This window comes from Sceloporus undulatus, chromosome 8 (assembly GCF_019175285.1).
Source record: "Sceloporus undulatus isolate JIND9_A2432 ecotype Alabama chromosome 8, SceUnd_v1.1, whole genome shotgun sequence".
Classification (NCBI taxonomy): Eukaryota; Metazoa; Chordata; class Lepidosauria; order Squamata; family Phrynosomatidae; genus Sceloporus; species Sceloporus undulatus.
The window spans coordinates 3,247,060-3,274,269 of NC_056529.1; the positions used below are offsets into that span (position 1 = coordinate 3,247,060).

General features: G+C 44.3%; 3 protein-coding genes across 4 annotated transcripts in view; 2 read left to right on the forward strand and 1 right to left on the reverse strand.

Annotated features, from left to right (window-relative positions):
• The window catches only part of LOC121914891 (adhesion G-protein coupled receptor G1-like), a 21,079-nt gene extending 17,826 nt beyond the window's left edge, over positions 1-3,253 (forward strand). The window contains 4 exon segments of the mRNA XM_042438676.1: positions 1-133; positions 1,198-1,306; positions 1,472-1,740; positions 2,864-3,253. The exon segment at positions 1-133 is cut by the window's left edge and continues 9 nt beyond it. Of these exon segments, the coding sequence (XP_042294610.1) occupies positions 1-133; positions 1,198-1,306; positions 1,472-1,740; positions 2,864-2,979 (627 nt within the window). The 3' untranslated portion in view covers positions 2,980-3,253.
• A 2,003-nt stretch (positions 3,254-5,256) lies between these two features.
• On the reverse strand, positions 5,257-11,456 carry LOC121914892 (uromodulin-like). Its single transcript, XM_042438677.1, has 9 exons — positions 11,260-11,456; positions 10,239-10,305; positions 9,103-9,270; positions 8,128-8,333; positions 7,745-7,902; positions 6,585-6,830; positions 5,814-5,973; positions 5,519-5,654; positions 5,257-5,390 (listed from the first exon to the last, which is right to left on the reverse strand). The coding sequence occupies exons 1-9, from the start codon at positions 11,260-11,262 to the stop codon at positions 5,299-5,301; spliced, it is 1,236 nt and encodes a 411-aa protein (XP_042294611.1). The 5' UTR covers positions 11,263-11,456; the 3' UTR covers positions 5,257-5,298.
• A 688-nt stretch (positions 11,457-12,144) lies between these two features.
• Positions 12,145-26,977, forward strand: DRC7 (dynein regulatory complex subunit 7). 2 transcript variants are annotated; one of them, XM_042480640.1, is made up of 18 exons: positions 12,145-12,200; positions 14,374-14,549; positions 14,978-15,152; positions 16,123-16,248; positions 16,785-16,979; positions 17,797-17,955; positions 18,600-18,818; positions 19,901-20,029; positions 20,428-20,500; positions 20,790-20,918; positions 21,525-21,653; positions 22,463-22,689; positions 23,187-23,402; positions 24,352-24,462; positions 24,886-24,996; positions 25,287-25,481; positions 26,064-26,203; positions 26,850-26,977. In XM_042480640.1, the coding sequence occupies exons 2-18, from the start codon at positions 14,410-14,412 to the stop codon at positions 26,941-26,943; spliced, it is 2,568 nt and encodes an 855-aa protein (XP_042336574.1). In that variant the 5' UTR covers positions 12,145-12,200; positions 14,374-14,409; the 3' UTR covers positions 26,944-26,977. The 2 variants fall into 2 exon arrangements, with proteins under 2 accessions (XP_042336574.1, XP_042336573.1); XM_042480639.1 differs by having other exon boundaries at positions 12,151-12,200; positions 14,388-14,549.
• Positions 26,978-27,210: the final 233 nt, after the last annotated feature.

Below are 27,210 nucleotides of genomic sequence, written 5' to 3' on the forward strand. Positions count from 1 at the left end.
TTCTTGCACTTTGGCGTCCTTGCGTGCTTGACCTGGATGGGCATCGAGGGCTACTGCCTCTACCGGCTGGTGATTGAGGTCTTCAACTCCTACGTCAAGCACTTTCTCCTCAAGCTATGCCTGGTGGGCTGGGGTGAGTGCCTCGGGTGGCATGGGGTCAGTTGGGCACAAACTGGATGCCGCCCATGCAATGTAATGCTCTGTGGTGCCCAGTCCTTTACAAACCTGGACTAGGAGAGAAAATATCCTACACAGAGATAGTAAATGTAGCTGGTGCTTTGTGCGAATGGATTACTACAAAGCCCAGAGCTAGGGAAAAGTTCCTTTTTGCTGTGCAAGCCTCTAAATCTCCAAAGTGTAGTTACTCTACACTTTAACCTACAAGATCTCAGTCAATAGAGGTTGAGTCTCCCCCATATGAAATGCTTGGGGCCTGAAGTGTTTGGGATTTCAGATTTTTATGGCTTTTGGAATACCTGTATTTGTGTGTGTGTGTGTGTGTGTGTGTGTACACACAAATACAAATATTCCAAAAGCCATAAACATCCAGTCCAACCCCATTCTTCCATGCAGGAACTCACAATCAAAGCACTGACGACAGATGGCCCTGTAGCCTCTGTTTAAAGACCTCCAAAGATGGAGACTCCAAGGGGTGTGTGTGTATACACATACATACATACAGTGTACACACACACACACACACACACACACACACACACACACACACAAGTGAGATATGTAGAGAGATCTTGTAGCACCTTTAAGACTAACCAAAGGAAAGAAGTTGGCAGCATGAGCTTTTGTAGACTTAAGTCTACTTCCTCAGATGCATAAATGAGATATCTTTGAGATGGCTATACACAAAATTCATTAACATTTCATCTGCACCTTGTACACGTAGCCTGAAAGTAATTTTGTACAGCACTTTTAATAATTGTGTGCAAGAAACAAAGTTTGGGTGCGCAGGCCCATCAGAAAGCAAAGGTGCCACTGTCTCTGCCACCCATGAAAAATGTTTTGGCTTTTGGAATATTTTGGATTTTGAAATTCCAGGTAAGGGAGAGACTGAACATGTAGTGGTTAAGTGACCCATAAACACTTAAAAATAAAACCAATGCATGCGCAGGCTGGGCTCGGAGGACCACAAAGAATGAGGTAAGGCAGAAGGATTAACTTTGTTCTGTTCTCTGCTTACAGGACTTCCCATGGTCATTGTATCTCTGATCTTTTTGATTGATCAATCATATTATGGGCCATTCTCCTTGGAAGTCTACGATTCCTTCAAGAGACCTGCCAATGCAACCATGTAAGCTCTTGGGGATATAACAACAACCACCTCTCTAGGTTGCATTCATAGGGAGCATCGTATATTCCGCTGTCCAATCTCCCCTGGCAGGTCATTCCACAGTTTAGGGGTGGCCAAAAGGCAGCCAAGTTCTGACATCTTTCCACCCTTCCCCTTCTTTTCCAGTTGCTGGATCACAAAGAAGGAGATCAACAACTTCTTGAACTTGGGGTTCTTGAGCCTGGTGCTCTTCTTCAACACCATCATGCTGGCTGCAATGGTGCGAGAGATCCTCAGGCTGAGGCACCGGGAACACCAGTGGGAGTATGCGGTGATGCTTGTGGGGCTGAGTTGTGTGCTGGGCATCCCCTGGGGCCTGGCCTTCTTTGCCTTCTCCTCCGGGACCTTCAAGTTGGTGGCCATCTACCTCTTCACCATCATTAACTCTTTCCAAGGTGAGTGAGCCAGGACTGGTTCCCTCCGCTGCTCTCCTCCCTTCTGGGTTTGCCATTTTCTCTTCTCCTCTGCATTTGCAATTCACACGGATGGGAACCCTGGAGCCAGTGCCATCTGGTGGTTGCCACATCAATGGGGCAATGGTATATACATACATTATATATCATATCATAGAGCCAGCATGGAGTAACGGTGTGAGATTTGGGACTGGTCTCCAGGAGACCAGGATTGGAATCCCTTCTTGGCCATGAAACCCACTGGGCGTTTGGGCAAGTCACACTTTTCAGTCTCAGAGGAAGGCCATGGCAAACCTCTGAAGAAATCTGGCCAAGGAAATTTTGCTATAGTGTCATCGTAAGTTAGAAAAGGCGTGAAGGCACACAACAAGAAGAAGAGGTTATGGGGAGAGAACATTGCTGCAGGAGAAACATTTGCCTAAGATTGCTAGAGTGAAAACTGGAGAAACCTGACCAAAAGAACATCAGGATTAAGTTTGGCCTAGAGTTGCCATAAGACAGATACTACTTGAAGGCACAACAACAATTGCGCAAGCCTTAGGTCGGATTGCTCTTTCGTTTAGCTCAGATCCTGTCTAATAATCTGGCCTTTCGAGATTAACGTTCCAGCAACCTTCTATTCATTAAATCAATTGTTTAACAACTGCTCCAACTGCCTCTGCCCTATTTTAATAATTGTTTTAATATTTTTTTAATAATTTAATTGTATTTTATTGTGGGAGGGAGGGTTTGGGAGAGTCTGGGATACAATTATGATATTATTATATTTTATTATATTTTACAGATGCTTTTATTGTTAGCCACTTCGATCTGTCTGGAGAAGCGGGATAATAATAATAATAATAATAATAATAATAATAAGTAGTAGTAGTAGTAGTAACAGCATTTCTCCAGAGTTGCAAACAGGATAACTTTACTTGTAGCCCTACCTGGAGAACCAGGGATCAAACCTATGGCATTTTGCATACCTCCATGGAGTTTTGGGCTTTGGAAGTGGAGTGATGTAGAAGAGGAAAAGTCCTGAAACATTGTAATTCTCTTGCCTGGTTCCTCAGTTTTCTCCAGTTGTTGCTAACCTTAATATCTCTCTCTCCTCTCGCCATAGGCTTCCTTATCTTCCTTTGGTATTTGGCAAAAATGCTGCAATCCCGCAAAACTTCCTCTATGCAGTGTTCGACGTCTAACAGCATAAAGCTACAGTCCAACAGCACCAGCATATGAACCTATGCTGGGAACCCTTGCAAGTTCCTTGGACACTCAACACAACAAATGCCGCAATGTTTATATGTACTATTGCCTATATTTGGACCATGGAGTGGGGAAACGAATAGCAGGGTGCGGACATTTTCACCCTTGAATAACAATCTCATGGCATCTCTCACTTTTTTTAAATGTAAATATTTTTTTTTAAAGAAGATATATGGTGTACAAAGTTGGTGAGAATACTTTAAAGTTTGAAATGCCTTTATTAAAACTATCAGTCTTGTTAGTGACACCTTTTGCAGGTGCTTTTGGAATTTATTTAAAAGATGGGCTTTCCGTCATTGAAAACCCAAAGCTAGGATTCTGTGTCCCACCAAATGTCGATCCTTGAAGGTTGGTACAAGGTTAATTCAGTGCCACCCTGGTGCCAGATCTGCCCCACCTTTGAGCACATGTTCCAGCCATCTGTCCAGGCTTCCGCTTTCCTCCTGGGCATAACTGAAAGAACAATGAAGCCCTTTTCATCTGGGGCAGAAAGTACTGAAGAAAAATATTCATTCCGTTCAGTAGGGAGAGGCAATGCAGCATTGACACATCCCAAGAAAATACAGCTCACAAAACTTGTGAGGATTAAATTTCATGTGCATTGGACTGACGTTAATGTTTCCCAAGACCCTTCCCTTTCACTTTATCTGGTTAGAACAATGTGTTTTAGATCTTGTCTACACAATACTCCTCTTTCTATTCAAATACGTGCCACACGTGATTCAGAGGAGTTCGGGGTAAACTTCACAGAAAGTTTTAACCATGAAGTATCCATAAGGATTATGTATTATCGAATGTGTAGCTGTCCATCTGCTTTACATGGATTCGGATGGCTGCACATTTTTTGGCAGACAGAAGGCTAATAGATGTGAATTTGAGCAGGAAAGTGAAGCTAATTAAATGTTGATACATATGTGTAAAAATTCGAAACCTGATCTCGAGAGTCTTAGTCCAACCACTACACCACACTGGCTTACCTAGCCATGTTCTCCAATATACCACACTGGTTCTCTTGATACCTTTCGCTTGCACATGTATCTTCTGCCTGCGTGCAAAGATGCCATCTGGCAACAGAACAGGATGCAGCAAGGGGACTGACCAAATAAAGTTGTCCGTCTTTCTCCACAGATCCAACCATCCATGGCTTGGATAATATTCCAAAAAACAAACCAACAACTCCCCCGAAGCAAACCTTGATTTTGCCATTTGATACAAGGGGCACCATTTAACTATCTATGCCATTGTACACAGGATGTGTAGGATTTTGAGAAACTGGAGCCTGTCCAAAGGAGGACAACTAAAAACAAAACAAGCTTCATTTATATACCGCTTCATACCGCCTAAGTAGTGTCTAAGTGGTTTACAACTAAAATGTTGAAGGGTCTGGAAACCATGCCTTATGAGAAGAAACTTAGGGAACTGGGGATGTTGAGCCTGGAGAAGAAAAGGTTAAGAGGTGATATGATAATAGTTCTTTAAATATTTGAAGGGGTGTCATATTGAGGAGAGAACAAGCTTGTTTTCTGCTGCTCCAGAGACTAGAACCCAGAGCAATGGATGTAAGCTACAGGAAAAGAGATTCCACCTCAACATTAGTAGGAACATCCTGATAGTAAGGGATGTTTGATAGTGGAATATATAGAGTGTTGGAGTCTCCTTCTTTGGCGGTCTTTAAACAGAGGCTGGATGGCCATCTGTCAATGGGAATGCTTTGATTGAGAGTTCCTGCATGGCAGAATGGGGTTGGACTGGATCAGGTCCCTTGGGGTCTCTTCCAACTGTATTATTCTATGACTTGGGCATCCATGGATTTTGGTATCCATCAGGGGTATGTGTGTGTCCTGGACCCAAACCCATACCAAGGGCTCACTGTACACAGTTGGAGTGTGGCAAGCCATCTTCAGAAAGACTAACCTAGAATTTTCTAACCATGCTTGTTGCAAGGAGTGTAACTGGAAGGAGGAAGTCGTAGTTGTTTATGCATGTATAAAGCAAGGGGTGAGTTGAGTGGTCTGTTTTTTAAGCGACTGACTTTTTGGTTTCTTAGGCACATGTGCGTTCCCCCTCAGGAGCAGTTGGACAAAATCTTTGCTTGTAGAAACTAGGCCCTTTTTTACTTGATATGTGAATATTACAGGCATGTTACAGAGCTTCTCCTACCACATCAACACAGGACCAGGCCCAAGCATCCTTGTGAGCCAGGGACCCTCCTGTAGTAGAGTAAGGCACATCCCTGCCCCGCCATGGTTTGCAATCGAGATTTATTTCAGACCCCGCCGTTGACAACGTTGCTCATTTCTTCATGGCTTTTGCAACAGCAATCAAGACAAAGACCGCAGCGATGCCTGCAGAAACCATTGCACCTGGGATCCACAGCTGCAGCCCTGAAAAAGAGAAAGAGAAGATGATGCAACTGCCTCAAAAAACCCTGGGGGCCATGGCAGAAACTCAGAAAGCATCATCTGCCATGGATTGAATGTGGGGTTGTGCTGACCCAGAGACAGGTACGTACTCCAGAGGGACTCTGGGTCTTTGGCGTTCCGGGTTTCCAGGTTTGATGGAACCAGGAACTGAATGGGACCATAGGAGACGATCTTCTGGTAGCCACTGACCAACTCTCTCTTGCTTTTCCTTTTGACAGGACATTCCTGTAATCCAAAAGCAATGATTGACAGGTTGAGGGGGTTTGGAGGACTGTTGGAGGGTCTTTGGGAATGCAAATGTGAGACCCAAAGGCTGCACTTTGCCCACTTATGCCCCCCCCACACACATACACACAAACATATACACACAGAGAGAGAACTTACCTTGGCACAGGGCACCTGAGGATCTGGCATGCACAGGCGAACCTGGCAATGCAGAAATACCTCTGAGTAGCTTTTGAACTGAAACATCTGAAAACTGAATTTTGCCACCGTACTGGTTCCAATCTCATTTAGGAAAGTCAGCGTCTTGTCATGCGGGCACCTGGAAGGAAAGAAACATATCACGTTTCAGACTTAAATAGCCAACTTTATCCTAACACACCTTTGCCATGCATTTGCCAAGGCGGCAGGGTTGGCAGGTTAGTGCCATCCCCCAAGATTTCAGGGACAAAAACTGTGATTAAACCCCTGGCAATGTCATTAAGTAGGAGATGATGATGATGATTTTCATTTGTATGCCATCTTTCTCCCAGAAGGGACCCAAGGCAGCTCATCGATAAAAAACATTTTTAAAAGTTACAATAAAAATATAAAAATATTTAAAATCATCTAAAAACTGTATAAAAGCACAAGAAAATGTACAAAAGCTAAAAGGCATGACTAACCCCCCCAAAAGCCACCCTAGCATGATTATATATTAAAATGCCTGCTTAAATAGAAACGTTTTTACTCATGCCATTCAATCTAAGAAAAAAGAACACACAGACACAAATAATAAACATTTTCAAGACAGCACTCTCACACTGAGGCTCTTCCCTTCCTTCCAGGAACCAGAGAAGACCTAGGACCTGACAGTGCCAGTCCCTGAGATCTTGGCATGCCAGCCATGTTCCAGCCATGCCCACCGCTCCCAGGCTTGCCCCCATCTCTCACCCCTTCATGATCAGCGGGTGCTTTGTCACGTGGTTCGGGTCAGCCGTCGGCGTGCCCCAGCAGTCCTCCACACTGAGGAAGAAGTACTTCACCTGGTCCTGCCCTTCGATTTGGAGGAGGACATAGAGGACGTCCGTGATGAGCAAAACCAGGGGCTGCTGGCGGTAGGCTTGCTGGTAGGTCTCACTGTCATAGAGTGCCATGGACACCGTGAAGTCCCCTTCCTTGACGGCAAACTGGACCAGGCTAGGAAAACATAGCACATACATTTCCCTCTTACACTTCATGCAAAGGTGGGAATGTGTGTGTCTATGGGGAAGTCATGTTCTCCAACTTAGCAGGGACGATCCTCTGCCATCCCACTTTCTCAGCTCCTTTTAAAATGCCCCAGTTTCTTTCTCTCCCTTTGTCCCCAGCTTACTCCAGTTGTTGCAAACTGAGTTCAAAGTCCAACAAATTAGATTGCATTCCAACAAAAGAGAGAGGCGAGAGAGAGAGAGATGGGTGGATTGTGCCCTTCCCAGTTGTTGTTGGGTGCCTTCAAGTCATTTCTGACTTATGGCAACCCTACCATGGGGTTTTCGCCGAGAGTGTGGAACTGTGTGATATCTACAGTGTAGGTGCATCCTTATGGTTGTGTGGGTTCAAGTTGTTTCTGACTTATGGTGACCCTAAGGCAATCCTATCATGGGGTTTTCTTGGCAAGATTTGTTCAGAGTAGGTTTGCCCTTGCCTTCCTCTGGTCCTCCAGATGTTTTTGACTTCAGCTCCAAGATTCCCTCATCATTGGCCATGCTGGAAAAGGCTTCTGGGTGTTGAAGTCCAAAACAGCTGGAGGATCAAAGTTGAGAACCTCTGCTCTAGAGGCTGAGAGAGAATGTCTTGCCCAAGGCCACCTGTGGCTGAGTATAGAGATTTGAATCTGGTTTCCAGAGTCATAGTCCAAAGCGGAAACCACTACAGAGACTGGATAAAGAAGACTCAACTTGTACAATTATTACCTTTAAAAAATGCCTAGTTCTGAATTCTCCATCAGGATCTGTCCAGACTGTCAGAAGCAGCTAAAACCCCAAAACGAACTCCAGAGGTGGTGGGAAATCCACCATATATATATATATATATATATATATATATATATTTGTGGTCAAGCAGAAACATACGTGTCCATTGCCCTGACTGGGTAGACGAGGCCAACCACACGTTTGTAGGCATAGATGCAGGAGAAGTGGACCTTGGTGAGGATGCTTCTGGTGATGACGCCTTGATCCTCTCCGTCTGACTCAATGACGTTGGCATAGGACACGTGCGAACCGTTGACCTGGAAAACAGAGTCGGCACAGAAGGCTGAACCAAACCACAGATCCAAGGGTTCCATAGCATTGAGCCGTGGCGTTTAAAGCGGTGTCAAACTGCATTATTTCTGCAGTGCAGATGAGACCCAGGAAGCCACCAGAGGTCACCAGCTTTGACCACATCTTGACCTCAAAGCCACCCCAATGTTTGTGTTCATGAGGTCATCTTCTGAGTCCCGCCAGAGTCTCACCTTGATATCAGACCCACATGAAGTATGGTTCTGACCAGTCAGCACCGCTCCCCAGAAACTGGCTCCATCTTCGTCCTGCTCAAAGACTTTGCAAGTGTTCCTCTTCAGATGGACCAAAGCCATGGGGATCTTCAGCATCTCAAACACCTCCTTCCTTACCAGCATCTTCATATATTCTTCTTCGCATTGCAATTTGACCATCATTTCTGGAGAGGGAGACGACACACACAATAATGATGATGATAATAATAATTTATTTATACCCCACTTTTTGTAATAAAACAATCAAAGAATAAAACCTGGAGTCGACTCGCTTCCCGACTGACATGGAAACAGGATGACCAGATGGCCTAGCCCCAAAGGAGGACAAGATATTCTCCAATGTAGGATATTCAAGCAGGGACGTAGCCAGGATTTTAGGAAGGGAGGGTCCAGACTAAGTGCCACCATTATTTTGGGGCTTGGGTGCGGTGGCGCAGCAGCACACACCATTCATTTTTCTAATGGAAAGGGGGTCCGGACCCCAAGAACCCCCCCCCTTGGCTACGTCCCTGATTCAAGGGGGGGGACCACAGAGGCCCTTCCAAAATAAAAGCTAAAAACACTCATATAACTATAAACTCACAATTCTTAGTCATGCTCAAAATGGAGGACAGGTTTTGAGCACCTATAGTTGCTGCTTAAGATATCTTGCTTAATGGCATCTCCAGGGACCATCTTTTTATGCCATCAAGAGGAGATGTCTCTATGGCTGTGTCCGCACTGCAGAAATCATCTAGTCTGACACAACTGTAACTGCCATGGCTAGGTGCTATGGCATTCTGGGAATGGTAGTTTGTGGTGGCACCGGAGCCGATTATTTCTGCAGTGTGGATTTCTGCAGCCTGAGTTTCAGATTTTGGCCCTGAAGCCTCAAGGCTTTTGATCCTAGCCACAGGGCAACCTGAAAGCCATTACTAGGCAGGGCTGCCTTACCTTTACAAAGCGGGCCAGTGAAACCTGGCTTACAGGTACAAGTCACGTTATTGTCAACCACCTTGCAGTCTCCTTCGTGACGACATGGGCTTGGGAAGCAAAGGTCCAGGTTCCTCCGGGGACGCAGGGCCGTTTCCACTTTCGGGGTCTCATTTTCCATCAGGTGACCTAAGGCAGGAGACATCGGTGTCATCCCATTGATCCAGGGCAGAGAAGGAAGGTCACAGGTTAAATAAATAAATTATTATTATTATTATTATTATTATCATCATCATCATCATCATCATCATCATCATCATCATCATCATCCACCCAAGAACAAAGGAGCCACCAGAGGAGAGCTTCCTCCTTAAACCTTAACATCAGATGGAGGTTGCTCTTGCTAACATCCCAATTTCTGTTGCTGAGGATGGTTGCCTAGTTCTATATATTGCAATCATTGGGAAAGTGTGACCTGTGGCCCTAACTTTATTGTGTGGCCCACAAACTCACCAGGACATTTCCAAAGCCTCCAGATATCTTCCCTTTTAAAATGGTTTAGGAGAGAACTGCAGCCATCTTATCCAAACTACAGATTGAGTCTCCCTTATGCAGAAGTCCAAAATATCCCCCAAGAGCAGCAACATTATTCATGCCTGGCTGAGATGTGGTGACACCTTTGCTTTCTGAGGATTTCGTGTACACAAACTTTGTTTCATGCACACCATTTGTGCATCAAATTACCATCAGGCTATGTGTGTAAGGTGAATAAGAAACATAAATCAATTTTGTGTTTTGGCTTGGGTCCCCTCTCCAAGGTATCTCATTATATACTTGCAAATACAGGTATACTATGTACAGGGATATTATGTACAGTACAGGGATATTACAGACATATTGTGTACAGGTGTATTACAAGTATATTATGAACCTGTAAACACAGGTATTCCATTATGTACATCATTCCATTATTTGCACTTGCATTCCATGATGTACCTGCAAGTAAAGGTATTCCGAAATCCGAAGCATGTCTGGTCCCAAGCCTTCCCAATAAGGGAGACTCAATCTGTACTATAAAACTACTCAAAAAACACTGGAATCCCCTTTGCACATGTGTGTAAATGCAGAGTAAATTAGTAAAGGAGATGAAATCTTACCACTATAATTTGCAAGGACAGGTAGGAAGAGTGCTAGAGTCAGGAGCCAGCTCACTATGGTCATTTTCTGGAAGGGAAAAGAGAAAAGGGAGACAGGGCAGCTGTACCTTGTCTTGCATGACAAGGCAGCCTCAGAACTACAAAGCAACACCTGCTGAAATCCCCCATTTCCATCCAGTTCTTCCCAAGGTCTGCTTTTGCATTCAGCCACAGTAGCTGCATTGGTGAACATGAACGGAGAGCACTGGGGAACATGAATGGAGGTGAAGGAAAGTTGTGGCCCAACACACAAACTGCATGCATTGAAATCAGTGGGACATAAGTTAGTGTGCGTGTGCATTTGAGCTTATATACACATAGGAATGTATCACATGAACGAGATCAGGAGTTTTATCCTGTGAATATCCCAGAAAAATCACAAAACGGATTTCATGCGACGTTGCACAAAAGTGATCACAAAAAAAGCATTAATGTGCATCTTTTTACTTCCGGGATTTCAGTGACAATGCATGTCTGGCATCACTATTTGCGCATTTGGGTGTGAAAATCATTTGTGCAATTACCCTCCAGTTTCCCTTTATTTGCAAGATGTTTTAAATGCGCTTTAATGTCTCTTTAATGCCAAAATTAGCCCCAGAGTGATAAACTCCATACAATAATTGCATCCATTGAAATCAATGAGACTCAAGTTAGCCATGACTAAATTAAGTCCTTTTTATACCCTTGGTCCTCATTGTATCTGAAGCCTGGATACAACCTCTTCTTTCCAACTATTGTAACTCAAAAAAGGAAAGGAAAATCAGGAGTTTCTCTTATTCAGCAGAAACAAAGAAATTCATATAAAGGGCTAAGCCATTAATCCAGGAAGATAGGACCAAACAATCTGCATTTGGGAGGAATAAAAGCTTGCTCAGGATTCCCACCCAAACCTTTGAAGGATGCAGTCTTGTGCAAGCTTACTCTGCAGGTAAGTCCCTTTGGGTCCAGTTGGACTTCCTTGCAAGTAAATGGGCTTACTTACCATGACCAGGTTACAACCTCTTGATCCACGCAGGGCCACCAACACAATCCTTCCTCTTTCGCCCACTTCTGTTCCTTATATATTATCTCTCCGCAGCTGGGGGCCTTCCTTGCTTGACCAATTTTTGTTGTTCCTCCCTATAGTTCCTCTTGTGCCACTTCAAGATCATCCAAGGGATGCAGCCAACAGCAATGCTTTCCTATCTACAATAGTCCAAGGCAGCAAGCCGCAATGGTTAGGTTTTGCTTCTCGTTCCAGTCTGAGAAGTCTTGGTATCTCCACCCCAGATTTTCTTTATCTGGAGCTGCAAAAATGTGGGATTACCCTCCTCTGTTGTAGCTTCTAATAAACACTGGTTGCAATCCTTGTGAAAGTTTAATATACACCCCCGGCTTCACCTCCGAAGGACAGAAGCCGTTCCAGATAAGATGTTTGTCTATTTCCACCATCTTTGAGAAAAATGTGCAAATCCAATTCCTGGACTAAAGAAACAGATGGGAGAACAAACATTATTATTATTATTATTATTATTATTATTATTATTATTATTTATATCCCGCCTCTCCAACTAGATCAAGGCGGCTGACAACATTTCTAGGAATCTTGACTCAAAGGCAGCAAAACCATTTCCCTTGTGAAAAATTCATGGAGTCACCATAAGTCCACAGGTGTCTTGGAGGCGCATAGATACACAAGCACTATATCCTTGCTTTAGCAAAAACCTGGGGAAAGTCTTTTTAGGCCCCAATCAGGGGACTCTGAGAGTTGCAATCCAGAGAGTAACTTTTCCAAGCTCTCTTTCCTTTGCCCATTGACACCTGGAAGCATCTCAGGGCTTTGGGACTACGTTTCCCAGAAACCCCTGGGAAGAAGAGGGTTGCCATGGAGACAGTAAACAACAGACCTGGGAAAGTGGAGCAACAGTCTTGCTTGCTTTGAAGGTGAGTCTTCCTGCACAGAAACAGGAGCTGATGGGAGGCTGATAGATGATCGATCATATTGATCTGTATCCCACCTTTCTCCCAAAATTGGGACTCAAGCAGCTAATAATAATAATAATAATAATAAACCAATGCAGCTGAAAACATGTCAAAAAATGAACATTAAAAGGAAATTAAATTATTCACAATATTAAAATGATTTCAAACTAGACTTAAAAAGCTGAAATACAACCAAAGGTTAAAAGCAATTAAAACAGTACATTATGTACATCATAATGTTTTGAACTGAACCGACTGAATTGCTTTTTTAAAAACCTTTAGCTGTATTTCGTGTTTTTAAGTCAAGTTTTAAATCATTTATACATATGCAGAGTGGCACACTGGTTTGAGTGTTGGATTAAGACTCCAGAGACCAGGGTTCGAATCCTTGCTCAGCCATGGACACCACATTGGGCAAGTCACACTTTCTCGGTCTCAGAAGATGGCCGTGGCAACCTCCTTTTGAAGAAACTTGCTAAGAAAACCTCAAAATTGGTTCACTTTAGGATTACTATAAGTTGGAAACAATATGAGAGAAGGAATGTGCTTGCATAATGGAAGGATGGAAGGGAGGGAGGAAGGATGGAAGGGAGGGAGGGAGGGAGGAAGGAAGGAAGAAAGGAAGGAAGGAAGGAAGAATGGAAGGGAGAGAGGAAGCAAGGAAGGATGGAAGGAAGGAAGAAAAATGAAGGAAAGGAAGGCAGGCAGGAAGGATGGATGGATGGATGGATGGGAGGAAGAAAGGATGAAAGGAAGGAAGGAATCAAGGAAGTATGGAAAGAAGGAACAAAGAAAGGAAAGAAGAATGGAAGGAAAGAAAGGATGGATGGATGAAAATAAAGGAAATAAAAGATGGAAGGAAGAGAAGGAAGGATGGATGGAAGGAAGAAAGAAAGAAAATAAAGGAAGGAAGAAGAAAAGATGGAATGAATGAATGAATAAATAAATAAATAAATAAATAAATACAGGAAGGAAGGAAGGAATTCTGGACCAACAGATGTGCCAACCCGTGCTTGGGCATTGGGCTTGGTCTGACTCTGCTTGTCCATTGCCCTTTCCTTTGCCCTCAGTCTGGCCAGTTCTAGGCGGCATCTCTGGTCCAGCTGCAGCATCAAAATCCAGATGGCCATTTTCTATCTTTCCCCAAAGGCCTGCTCCAGACAAGGAAGCACCAGCACCTCCTGCCTTAATCTCGCCGCATAATTGTCATACTTTCCTCCCTAAACAACTCCAGATAAAAAGGGCGCATGAGAACCTATTGTTAACTGGTTATCTTCTAGCACAAAAAACAAAGTTTTGAGGGGCAGCTTGACCCGAAACAAAACCCACTGTCCTTTGCTTCTTTCCGTTCTGCTTCTCATCCGGTTATTTACATTCCTGGAATGGCCTCTCTACCAAGAACACTTTGGGAGAATAATGATGGGGAAAGATACCAAGGAGCATCTATATTCTTGTTCTAGGGTTTGGGGGGGGGGGAATGGCCTTTTGCCCCAATTCTAATAAATCAGGGCTGGGAAAATATCTCTGGCTGCATCCGCACTGCAGAAACAATCCACTTTAATTGCTATGGAATGCTTGGGTTTGTAAGTTTGGCACATGCAAAAGGGATCCAGGAGTCTTAGTGGACCACAAGACAACATGAGCCAACAGTGTGTGATAACCAATAGCAAATGGGCTTGCTTTTGTGGGATGCCAGCACTTTAACCATTTTGGGGATGGAAGCACATAGACCGACGTGTGATAAAGTCCAGTGTGATGCAGCAGCTAAAAAGGCCAGTGCAATGCAAAATATCGTATTAGTCTGCCATTACAGATCCAACTAAACAATCTTGCTAGAATTACTAATACAGTAAGCCTTCCGTTTCCACAGATTTTTTTTTTGTTCATGGATTCAAGCAACCACAGCTTGAAAATATTTTTAAAATATATACATTTCAAAAAGCAAATCTCGGTTTTGCAATTTTATATAGGGGACACCCTTTTGCTATGTATTGTATTTAATGGGACTGGGGCACCCATGGATTTTGGTACCCGAGGGGCCTACTGGAACCATAACCAGAAATGATTTTATTATCAGTCCATTTGCTTTTTGAGTGAAGGCGTCCCTTTGAACCTCTTCCCTTGATTTCTACAGCTTTCTCTCCTTAGGTTTTGCAAAGGGAGCCGCGAAATGGAGTCCAGCGATGAAGAATATGAATCGCTGGGAGAAGAAGAGGAAGAAGAGCTGAGTTCTTCCATTCTCAGTGACGAAGTCCAGGACCTGGAGAAGCAGCTTTCCCAGATTCAAGTCCATATTCCTGAAGTTGTATAGTAAGGAGAGAGAGAATGAGAGAGGAAATGAGACAGAGGAGGAGGAGGGAGGGAGGGAAGAAACATGGCCTTAACTCACATATTTCCTAGTTAGCCTTTGCTACCAAACCCTGACCCAGATCAAGTTGTTCTCTTCTTGTGTGCCTTCTAGTCATTTCTGACAACCCAAAGGCGAACCTATCATGGATTTTCCTTGGAAAGGTTGGTTCAGAGGAGGTTTGCCGTTGCCTTTTGAGGCTGAGAGAGTGTGACCCCTTCCAACTCTCTATGTGCACATTTGTACATCCCATGGCAAGGAGAGAAATGTCCATATGGTTTCATTTATTGCACCGGACCAAAGATCAGGTCAAGAGTTGCATCCCTAGTCCCCCATGATGATGGTGTTGTGTTGCTTTCCTTCCTTTCTCCGCTCCTTTCTGTGCATATAGTGAGTTTGACTGGAAATCTATTGACACCTCCAACTTGCCAGAGTCCTACCGGACAAATTCTGCCAAGGAGCAGCTGCTTTTGAAAGTAGCTGACAACTTTCACCACCAGTATGCCCACCTCTGCCCAGACCGGGAGCCGCTCTTCCTCCATCCGGTGAACGAATGCGGCGTCGAAGTAAGTGGAAGAAGGGCTGATGGCGATGCCTTATGCTGTGGGTCACTTTTATGGATGGGATTTGTAGTTCACACTGTGCCTTCAGAACTTTTTTCATTATGGTGGCAATGCTCAAAAGCGCTATATATATATATATATATATATATATATATGGAAAATATTCACAGGTATACATTCAGCCCTCCACATTTCCAGCTTTGACTTTGTTGGAGGTTGACCATAGAGTTGCAATCAAAGACCTAGATTAATACGTTCTCTATAGAAAATCTAGGTCCTCCAACATGACTCTTCCAGAGGTTGACCATAGAGATGAAATTGAAGACCTGTCCTAGATGAATATGTTTTCTATTGGAAACTATAGGTCCTCCAGCATGACTCTGCTGGAGGTTGACCATAGAATTGAGATCTATGACCTACATTAATGCATTCTGAAAAAGTTCTTGGGATTATTGTTGATCAGAAGCTGAACATGAGCCAGCAGTGTAATGCTGCAGCAAAGAAGGTGAATACTCCTTTAGCCTGTATTAATAGATGGACAGTTTCCAGGTCAAGGGAAGGTAATTGTCCCAGTATATTCTGCATTGGTCAGGACTCATCTGGAGTACTGTCTCATGTAATGTGGATTTCATTAGGTGTTTCTAGCATGAAAGACCGCACCTGTTGAAACTCCCCCTTCTTTGCAACCGTTAAAGGAACAGGAGCCCTGTGTATTATTTTATCTAGCAGCCTTACTTACTCTGCTCACCAGGATTAGAAATCATAAACCAAATGTGTATTTTTTAAATATAACTTTTTAAAACTTGTTTTTAAAAAGCTGGAATTTTTGCAAGTATGCAATCTACTCAGTTCTACTTTTATTCACTATTGCGCCTTCATTTTCTTCGGTGAAAGCCAGATAGTCTGGCCCTGTCTACACTTTCCTTGTTCCAAAACAGGCTCACACAAGTCACAAACACTTTTCTTTTTGCAGAAATTTGTCAGCACCACGGTGCGCCCGACTCTGCTCCCTTACTTGGAGTTGTACAATTGGGATGGCTGTGCCCGCTTTGTGTCGGACTATCTCACCATGGAGCCCCTTCCATCTCCCATAGCGCCGGTAAGACTTTTTAAAAAGTTACTTTTCCTGACTGCCTTTTATTTTTTCCCGTGCCCATAAGCAAGCAATGCTGGAGTTTTCAACTGGGCATTTGACATGTGCCAATGGCAAAGAGGGCCAGTGTGGTGCAATGGTTTCGATGTTGGACTAGGACACTGGGAGACCAGGGATCAATGCAAAATGGGTTTATAAGGATATTACCTCCTGTATATGCAGTTGGCCCTCCTTATCCATGGATTTTTTTTTATCCACGGATTCAAGCATCCATGGCTTGAAAATATTCCCCCAAAAAAGAAGTATAAATTCCATATAGCAAATCTTGATTTTCCATTTTATATAAGGCACACCATTTTGCTATGCCATTATATTTAATGGGACTTGGGCATCCACGTATTTTGTTATCCCCGAGAGATCCTAGAACCAAACCCCAGCGGATAACAAGGACTCACCGTACTCATGTATAAGTCTAGAATTTTTAATCTAAACATTGACCCCCCAAACTCTGGATCAACATGAAAACGTGGCTCTTTTTGCAGCCCAGTTACCTGTATTCGCCGACCACGATCCTGCGATACCAGCGAGGAAACTGCTTTGACTTCAGCGTCCTCTTGTGCTCTCTGCTCATTGGTGCTGGATATGATGCCTACTGCGTGAATGGCTATGCCACCCGAGAGATCTGCATGATGGATGAGTCCAAAGAGGTGTGCCCTCTCTTGCAAAAACCAGAACAGGTGAGAAGACCCCCAGGGACCATGGCACATTCATATATACATACACACAATTGTCCCTCCATATTCGCTAGGGCTAGGGGCACAAGACCCCTGTTTTGTCAGGGCAAACATAAAATAAAATACAATGCCCATCTCTCTCTCTTGAGTACTGCAATTGCGACTGACTTTCTTACCGCTGGCCATGGGTTAAACAATCTGCAGGGAAATGTACTTTTGCTATACAAGGGCAAAATTGTAGACATTTTTATAATCTATCCTACTTTTTCAATGACAGCAGGGCCCACTAGGTGACAGCAATGGCACAGACTTGGCGGCACACAGCGACAATCACAAAACACATTTTACAGCTTTAAGGAAAGTAATAGGAAGAATTAGAGGGAAATGGTCATCCGTTAGTAATGAGGAAGTCATTTTAAATGGGCTTTTAAACGTAGGAGTTTATCACATCATGGGAGGCAAAGTGTCCAAATCCAGAACATAAACAGGGTTTAAATGCCGGGAAGATCCCACAAAAGCAGGATTGTTTTCATATACATCATTGAGCATTAATACAACATTAACCCATGCAGAAAGTGGATTTTGCTGAAAGTAAAAAGCAGCATGATTTTGTGACTTTCTGCACAGGTTAATGTCACGTTAATGTTCAATGTGCCCAACATCGTCTGAAAACAAACCCGCTTTTGCAGGATTTTCGCAGATTTAAACCCCATTTTTGCATGGGATTTGGGCTCTTCCCTCCCTCTCGCGTAATAAACTCCTAAGATACGTAGTGGAGCTGTGTTTATTATTGTTATTGTGGATTAATTTGGACCTGCAGGTGACCGAAGAAGCCGCCAAAGAGAAACCCAAGAAGTATGCCATCCGTCCGCTTCGGGATCTGACCAGCAAATATGAGCAGCAGGAGGCAGCCAAGCTACAGGCGAAAGTGCAAGAAGTGGAAGACAAGAAGAAGAAGGAGGAACAGGAAAAAATAGCGGTGAGGATGCGCTCATTTCTTTGCCTGGGCTGCAGCTGGGGAGGAAGGTGACCCAAGGGTTAGGAAAATGTCTTGTGAGTTGAAACTGCTCACAGGTTTCACACCCTCCAGCTTCCTAATTTGGCCAGTCTTGGTTATTCCTTCGATGTCCCACTTCTTCATCTGTTTTTAAAATGTCCCGGTTCCCCCTTTTTCCTTCCACTTTCCCCCTTTGTCCTCAGCTTACTTCACTTGCTGCAAAATGAGTTCAAAGTGCAAAAGTAGTTTGGACTCCATTAAGTCAGCAGAAAGGAGATGAGAAGATGGAGGAGTTCATCATCATCATCATCATCATCATCATCATCATCATCATATTTATAAATCTCACGTTCCTCTTGCTATGGGGACTCAAGTATCTTCCCCTTTCTAGCAGATTCAGGCAAAAGCAAACTGTTGCAGCCCCTCCTGACTTGTATGTTTGGGGACCTCTGAAGATTTAAAGGAAGGAAAATACTATATTTTCAAAAGCTTTTGGCAGATTTTGGGCAGGTTTATTTGGTGGGGGAATTGTCCGTGGGACCGCCAGTGAAAAGGAGAGCCCACAATGCTTCCGTTCTTGTATTGCAACCACAGCCCTCTGCTCTTCTCTTTGCTTTTGGCTGCAGGAAGCCCAGAAGCCCAAGCCAGACACCTTGTACGGCCTCCGGGTCCACGCCTGGGTCCTGGTCCTTTCAGGCAAGCGGGAAGTCCCTGAGAGTTTCTTTATTGACCCTTTTACGGGGAAGAGCTATAGCACCGCCGATGATCACTTCCTTGGCATCGAGAGCGTTTGGAACCACAGAAATTACTGGATCAACATGCAAGACTGTTGGAATGCTTGCAGGGTGCGTTTCTGCAAGGGATGGCTGGGAATGATGCCTGGATCATAGAATCACAGAATCCAGAGTTGTAAGGGTAACCCCAGGGGGTCATCCAATCCATCCCAATTCTGCCATGCAGGAAGACACAATCTAAGCCCTCCAGACAGATGGCCATCCAGCTTGTTTGAAAACCTCCAAAGATGGAGACTCTACCATATTGCAAGGCAGCATATTCCACTATCGAATAACTCTTACTGTCAGGAAGTTCTTCCTTATGTTAGGTGGAACCTCTTTTCCTGGAGTTTGCACCCATTGCTCCGTGTCCTAGTCTCTGGAGCAGCAGAAAACAAGCTTGCTCCATCCTCAGTGAAACAGGGAAGTTCTTCCGAATGTTTAGGTGGAATCCCTTTTCCTAGATTTGTTATTATGCAGCATGGAACAACAGCGTTCCCTCCAGGCCAAAGGTGGGCATCTCTTGGAGAACCACAACTCCAGCCTTGAAAAAAAGGAAAGGGCTTTCCTCCCCAGTTTTTCTCCCCAGAGCGTAAATACAATACATGTTATGCACAAAAAATAGGAATTGGTTAGCTCCGGTGCAATGAAGCCAGACTCATAGTTCCTGCATGGCAGGGGGTTGGACTGGATGGCCTTTGTGGTCTTTTCCAGTGCTATGAGTCTATGGTCCACACCGAACGGTGGAGAATTCACAATTTTATTAGATGCAGTGAACAGGAGTCAGTTGTGCAAGGACCAAAAAGACTGACACAAAGGAAAAGAACAGACATCCATATTATATATGTATCTCCATATGATCATCACACAGCATCCTATCTCTATGTAGTTTCAGGTGATGCTGTTGCATCATCATCAGCTTTTAGGGAAATGAGAGTCCTGGTTTTATAAAATGGATGCTGTCCCACAAATCATTTATATGTCCCACCTCTGCAAGCCCCCAACTGATGTTGAGTTTGCTTTGGAGAAGGGCTTTCTCCACTCCTTTAACTGGCATCAAAGTCAAGATTTGGCCCAACGTTGAGGCAGATTTGGGCAGCGCTCTCGGCAAGGCCTTCAGAATCTAACTCTGCTTGGCATGGATTCCATTTTAGGATCTCCAGTTTGACCTCGGTGATCCGGTGAATTGGGAATTCATGCTGCTGGGGGCTGACAAACCTCTTCTGTCGGTGCCGGATGTGGAGGAGGAAGAAGAAATGGGAGATGATGAAGTGGAGGTTTTGGTAGGTGATGCGCCCATTTTCCTTGTCATCCAAAGCTGCTGCGCTGATACAAGAGCGATACAGTGGGCCCTTGGTATCTTCTGGGGTTCAGCTCCAGGATCCCCCCATGGATACCAAAATCCATGGATGTTCATGTCCCATTACATACAGTGGCAGAGTAAAATAGTATCCCTTGTATAAAATGGCACAACCCAGTTTTGCTTTTAGGAATATATATACTGGGTATATACTGGAATATTTCCAAGCCATGGCTCTTATTCAGCAGTGAAGGCACCCTGTTTGCTGAATGTTTCCAGAAAGTTGCAGAGCATTTAGAAAGAAATAGCATTTGATTGTTAGAGATGGAGAAGGATTAAGCCAGCACCCGAATGGATCCTCCTTTTGAATCTTATCGACAGCTTAAAGAAGAAGAACCAAAGGGTTTTGACATGCCTGCATCTTGGGTGGAGCAGATCCAGATATCTCCAAAAGGTATATATTTTTTCTTTCCTAGTCCCTTATTCCTCCTGTATATTATTCATCTTGCATGAAATTCCTAGTCTGTGGGAGAAGTCATGGCAGTTACAGAGGTATCAAACCATTTTAATTCTGCAATGTGGCTACACCCCAAGTCCACCCCAAAGGTTGGGAACTAGTGGTTAGTTTTACTCCTTCAGCTCCAGCTCCTATGGTCTTCCAACATCTGGAGGGCTGCATGGATTCCTCACCTTTGCTACACAAAGGTGATGGAAAGCAATGCTGTTCTTGTTCTTGTCCTTAGAGTTTGAGACCCGGTGCCCCCAGGGCAAGAAGGTGATTCAATACAAGAATGCCAAGTTGGAGAAATGGGCTCCATACCTGAATGGCAATGGATTGGTCTCCCGGCTCACTCTCTATGAGGATCCAGATTGTAAGTAGGACCTGCATCTGCCTTGAGAAGAGCATCCTCGCACTTGTTTGTATTTGACCTCCTCATGTAAAATTTCCAGACTCATGTGATGCCTACCTCGCCTTGGAGATGGACCCAAAGTCACTTCTGGAATCATAGCAGCCCAGACGCAAAATTGTAAAGAGTTGCTTATGCATCTTGCCTGCCATGGGTTTGAATGTTTTGTGGGATATAACTTGGGTCAATGGGTTATGCAATACTGAGGAATAATGATGGGGTACAAAGTGGGATGATAAATGCAAGGGATTATTGGTCATATTCCTTGGGGCAACTTTGCTATTTTTTAACATTGATCAAGTGAGCACCTTGCCACTAAGGTTTCCCAACCGGAGACAATATATATTTTATGGTCATGTGAATCCCTCATTGATTGAGAATGCATTTGAGTCATTGGGGTCAGATCATGAGTCTCAATTTAGTCATAACAAAAATAGTACGGCACAGGCCATGAAATTCTGATTACTGGTGTCCAAGTCTCCAGATTTCTTTTTTCTTTGAGCTATGGGAAGTTTTCTCTTTCCCTTGCATGATACTATAGCTTTAGTGGCTTCTCTTTCCCCCACTAAGGTACCAAAGTGCTGGAAGTAAAGGAATGGTACAAGAACCGAGAAGACGTGATGGAGACGCGGGAATTGAACAAACAAACCGATGTGACGACGGAGTGCTTCCTTCCTGGACATGCACATGGGCTCAAAGGTATCTCAGAAATGACCTTTGCACACGCCCTATGAGTAGGGACTTAGGGAGCTGGGTATGTTTAGCCTGGAGAAGAGAAGGTTAAGAGGGGACATGATAGCCCTGTTTAAATATTTGAAAGGATGTCACATTGAGGATGGAGCAAGCTTGTTTTCTGCTGCTCCAGAGAGTAGGACACAGAGCAACAAGTGCAAACTCGAGGAAAAGAGATTCCACCTAAACTTTAGGAAGAACTTCCTGATGATAAGAGCTGTTTGGCAGTGGAATATGTTGCCTTGGAATGTGGTGGCATCTCCATCTTTGGAGGTTTTAAAACAGAGGCTGGATGGCCTTCTGTTAGGAGGGGATTGTGTCTTCCCTCTTGGCAGAATGGGATTGGACTGGATGGCCCTTGGGGTTTCTTCCAGCTCTATGTGTTACAGAAAGATAAACCCATTGCAGTTTGTAACTCCAAAAAGTAACTGATTACCAAAGTAGCAGTAGAAAATAAGTGCTAGTTTTGCTAAGTATCATCAGATAGCACCGAAGAGCTTGCAAATTAAGCAATCGTGTCCTTTTTCTGGCATCATTAGGTGGTAACTAAGGTTGTCACCCCAAAAGAAATGACTGGGAGAGAACATTTCTGCAGGTTTGCATAGTTTATCCTGATGCCACTTGTGGGGAAGGACAAAGAGGTATGGGAGACACTGACCATCCCATATGTAGAAGTGTGGTTCATCAGCTTTTCTGGATGTTGAGGTTTTTGCAGACCTTTCTCACCCATCGTTTGATTGGAGATAACATCCAGGGTTTCCACTTTGCTTTCTCAGCCCACATCTACAAAACGATGGAACCTGAGACGGACCGAACCATGGAGTTCTACAGTGAGACACGGGTAGACGGTCTGGAGAAACGCATCGAAACCCCCACAGATATGACTGAATATTTTGTCGGCCGATCAGATTTTCTCTACTACCGCCACACAGAATTTGGCCAAAGAGTGAAGAAAGTGGCTGCCATTTTGGTCAACACTGAGACCAACGCCAGGCCTATTTTCGTAAGTGGAGCCCAGTCGCTCAGATATATGGATCCGAGAGCAAACCAAGCCAGACGTTTCCCTAGAAACCGAGGCTTGCACCTACACTGCAGAATTAATGAAGTCTGACACCGCTTTAACAGCCATGGCTCAATGCTATGGAACTCTGGGATTTGTAGTTTGGTGAGATAGGTTCACCTTTTCCGTCAAAGCAATAAACAACAAATCCCAGGAACCCATACCTTCCAGTGTCCTCTGCAATCCAGTCTCCTGCTCTGCAAAGATAGCTTCAGCTTTAGGAGCTGATGCTTTTCTACTCATTTCTTGTATGACTTTTGTACCCCGCCTTTTTATAAAATATCCCTGAGACGGCCAGCAGCAATAAAATCAGTGATTAAAAAACCCAACATAAACTATACAGAATCATCTAAAAATTAAATCACCTTTTTTTCTTAATCACAATGCCAATGATTCTAGTATACCATTGCATCTTCTTTCCTCTCCACATCCTATTCTAGAAAATCACTGAGCGGTTCCATAGGAACCCGAACAAACTAGCAGATGAAGATGTGGCCGAGCGCATCTTTTCCATCGCGGAGGAGAAGATCTACCTGACCTATCACCGCAAGAAGAATTACATCACCCCTTCAAAGAGAGAGTTCAACAAACGCTCGGATGTGGACAACAAGGGGAACAAAATTGTCATGACCCCCGACATGTGCACCAGCTACCAGGTAAGGACAAAAGCCAAGCCATCTGAGACTTTTGGAAAGGATGAAGGTATCTGGGAGAGATAGCCCTTGCAGGGAACAAGCAAGAAAGGAGATACACCTGGTCCTATTCTTTCAATGACCTTTCCTTGTGGTTCAAGGGGTCAGCATGTGCTTGGGAACAGTAAGCAGAATTTGGTCCAACTCATGGTGACCCTATGGATGAGATATCTCCAAGACCCTCTTTTCTCCACTTAGGTCACTCTGCTTAGATCTTGTAGATTCAGGCCTGCGGCCTCTTTCATTGAATCTATCCATCTTGCATGTGGTCTTCATCCCTTTCTGTTTCCTTTTACCTTTTCTGGTATTATTGTCTTTTCTAATGAGCGATGTCTTCTCATGATGTAGCCAAAGTATCGCATCCTTATCTTGGCTTCCAGGGAGAGTTCAGGTTTGATCTGTTTGAGGATCCATTTGTTGGTCTTTTTGGCCATCCACGGTATCCTCAGCACTCCTCTCCAGCACCACATCTCACATGAATGGCTTTTTTCCCTATCCACTTTCTTCACTGTCCAGCTCAATTAAACATACCTTTGTAGCCATGAGTATTTTATCCCCATGTCTGTTTGTATACATCAGTAGAGTCAGTGGTGAAGGATCATGAGAACTGCAGACCAAACATATGTAGAGGGCCCCAAATTTTGCACCTTGATTTCAACCTCATTTAAATACTCAAGGATACTCATGTGGCCGTAGGGATCCTCATAGAAACAGGGTGGATGGGGACAACCTCCTCCTTGTCCTCTTTATTTATACTGACTTTACTCCCCAAACTGTGACTTCCTTCCAAAAACCAACTTCTGAACAGATGTAGGTGAAACTGATACAGGCCAAAAATAGTGTATTCAATCCATCCTTGGCTGAAGGACCAATGGAGCCCTCAGTCATTCTTCACTGGTTGCTTTGCTTCTAGGCTGGGTCTACTGAGAAAGAAAAGAAATTGTTCCATCTGTATGAAATGCTGATGAACCTCATAGAAGATGAGAAGTGCTCCCGGCACCAAGTGTGGGAGTCTGAGATAGAGGTAAGTGGGACAGAGGAACTATCTTGGCCAGGAATGGGTCACAACTTAATAGTGGTTGTCCACAGGTAAACCTTCTCAGGTGATAGGTAATGGGAAGGCATGGCTCATAATCAGAAGAGACAATACTGGGCTAGAAGGGCCATTGGTCTCACTCGGTTATAAGGATTGGTTGGGTTTCAAAATGTGACATTTTCCCCAGGCTGCTAAAGGCTCTCATCCAAAGTCTCCAAAATAAAGATACTATCCCACCATAAAAACAAAACAAACCATTATGCATTATGTGATGCAACTCATGTGGCTTTAAAAGTTGTGCAAAAGGGGTAATTTTAGTAGTTTTTGCTTCGTATGCAAGTTACACCTCCTGAAATTTCCTCTTCTGCACAACTGTAAAGTTCTTTCTAATTCATTTCTGTCCTGTTCAAGATCCTGGATATTCTAAGGAATCGCGAGGATGAAGAAGCGGCCAGCAAGCTGACTGTATCCATTTATGACACTGAGAGGAATGAAAAGAGCAAAGAACAACGGGAGGCAATGGTAAGTGGAAGGCATGCAGCCTTTGCCATCCCCATTTCTGTGCTTTGTCTGGGATACACACACACACACACACACAGAGTATACTCTGCCAGATCCTAAAAGTAATGAGAGTAGTCCTCAGAGGCTTAAATAAAAAGTTGCATTTTTACTTGGCACCGACATTGGCAGCCACTGGGCTTCCATGGATGGAGGAGCCACATCAGAGAAGGCCATCTCAACATATAATTCCCATTTCTTAGACACAGAGCAAGGCCCCAGCAGATCTCACCACTCTCCTTTCCTTATTCCAGGAGCGCCAGTTGCAAGAGGAACGCCAGCGCCAGGTGGAGCAGGAACTGGACTACCTGGCACCATTCCTGATCCAGCTTGGTGGCGTGGACAAGATGACCAAGTGGCTGGCCTTGCGCCTCAAGGAGGACTGCCTCACTGATTTCAAGCACCGTCTGGTCGACAAGGCCAATCTCATCCAAGCCCGTTTCGAGAAGGTATTGCCTCACTACTCCTCCTTGTTCTCCTCGGTGCATTGGCATCGGTTGGGATTGCAGGGATCTCCAAAGCAAAAGTAGGGCAGCCTGGATGGGGCCTTGGTTCTCTCAAATTGAAGGCAAGGGGACCAGATGTCATAACGGGAAAGGAGGACAAGGCCCCGCAAAATGGAGGGCCTTTGGGAAAAATTTAGGATGTGACAAAAGCAAAGCTCAAAACACTAATATAATATCAACCCATGCTTAGTCATGCTCAGAATGGAGGCTATTTTGGAATTCCTCCTGGACAGAAGGTTGAAAAGCAAGACAGATCTATAGTTTGGGAATTGGGTTTAGCAACTTGGATTGTTGCTGTTGAGTGCCTTCAAGTCATTTCTGACTATCATGGGGTTTTCTTGATTTCTTTGGAGGAGGCTTGCCATTGCCATCCTCTGAGGCTGGGAGAGTCGGACTTGACCAAGGCTGAGCTGGGAATCGAACCCTGGTCTCCAGAGTTGTCATCCAGCACTCAAACCACTACACCATGCTGTCTCTATGCTCTCCCCATAACCCCCCAAATAAATTTATCTTTCTTTGTGACAGGAAACCCAGGAGCTTCAGAAGAAGCAGCAGTGGTACCAGCAGAACCAACTCAACATGACCTTAGAGGATGAGGATGCCTACCTCAACTATTGCTCCGATGCCATGTTCCGCATTCGCATCTTGGAGATGCGTCTCAGCAAGTATGGAAGATAGATCTCTCTATCCTGGTTGGGATGGAAAAGGGATTTTGGGATACATCCTTTGTATTGCTTGCACCCATTTGTTCTAGTCCCCTACATGTGTGTTGTGTGCCTTCAAGTTGTTTCTGATGTATGACAACTCTAGTGTGAAACTATCATGGTGTTTTCTTGGCCAGTTTCTCCAGAGAGGCTTTGCCATGGCCATCCTCTGAGGCTGAGAGAGTGTGACTTGCCCAAGGGCACCCTTGGGTTTCCATGGCTAGGTCAAGATTTGACCCTTAGTCTCCAGAGTCATAGGCCAATGCTCAAACCACTCCATGCCAGCCCTCCATATGTTTGAAGACAGTGGCATGCCCACCCTTAATCTCCTTTGGTCACAAGCAGCTAGTGGCATCCACATTAGTGGGGCAGTGAATCCACTCTGGGTTTTAGTATGAACTTTAAAGAAGTGGTCTGGGGGAACAAAGCCTCTCTCCTACATAGTTTCAACACTTTGGAGAGTTCTCTTAAAGAACGGGTCCCAGAATGGATTCACCACCCAACTGACATGGAATCTGTCACTGCTTGCCCTTCTCAAGCTGAACATGCTTCTCCAATTCTTCCTTTTGTTGGTCTTGATCCCCTCTTCTCTTCCTCTTCTCCCCAGGCACAAAGAGAAAGCCCCGCTGAAGTACATGGCTTTGGAAGAGAAACTCTGCAAGGATCCCCGCCTGGCCGAATACCTCAAATTTTATTTTTGATTTTATTATGTGTTCACAACAGTCTTTATGTTTCTGGATGTAGCTGTTCAAATATAGCAACTGAGGAGCACTTTTATTACTCTTGCTCATTTCCCCCACTTTTCTGTGAAACATAGGAGTTAGTGGCATGAGGACACCAAGTGGAATAATACTTTTGTTGCGTTCAAGTACAGGGGGGGGGGGGGGGAATAGCTTAGAAGCACATTCCTATCTGTTAGCAGAGGTATGAACCAAGACAATGGCACACTGCATGTATTAATTTTCCAA

Bases quoted from the DNA above. Each gene is read 5' to 3' on its own strand.
- LOC121914892 (XM_042438677.1), bottom strand. The intron at 9,271-10,238 runs GTAAGATTTCAT...CTCCTGCCTTAG, and splicing joins TGTCCTTGCAAATTATAGTG to GTCACCTGATGGAAAATGAG. The intron at 7,903-8,127 runs GTGAGACTCTGG...TCTGTTTTCCAG, and splicing joins CATGTGGGTCTGATATCAAG to GTCAACGGTTCGCACGTGTC.
- DRC7 (XM_042480640.1), top strand. From the start codon at position 14,410: ATGGAGTCCAGCGATGAAGAATATGAATCGCTGGGAGAAGAAGAGGAA. The intron at 17,956-18,599 runs GTGAGGATGCGC...TTTTGGCTGCAG, and splicing joins AGGAACAGGAAAAAATAGCG to GAAGCCCAGAAGCCCAAGCC. The intron at 24,463-24,885 runs GTAAGTGGGACA...GTCCTGTTCAAG, and splicing joins TGTGGGAGTCTGAGATAGAG to ATCCTGGATATTCTAAGGAA.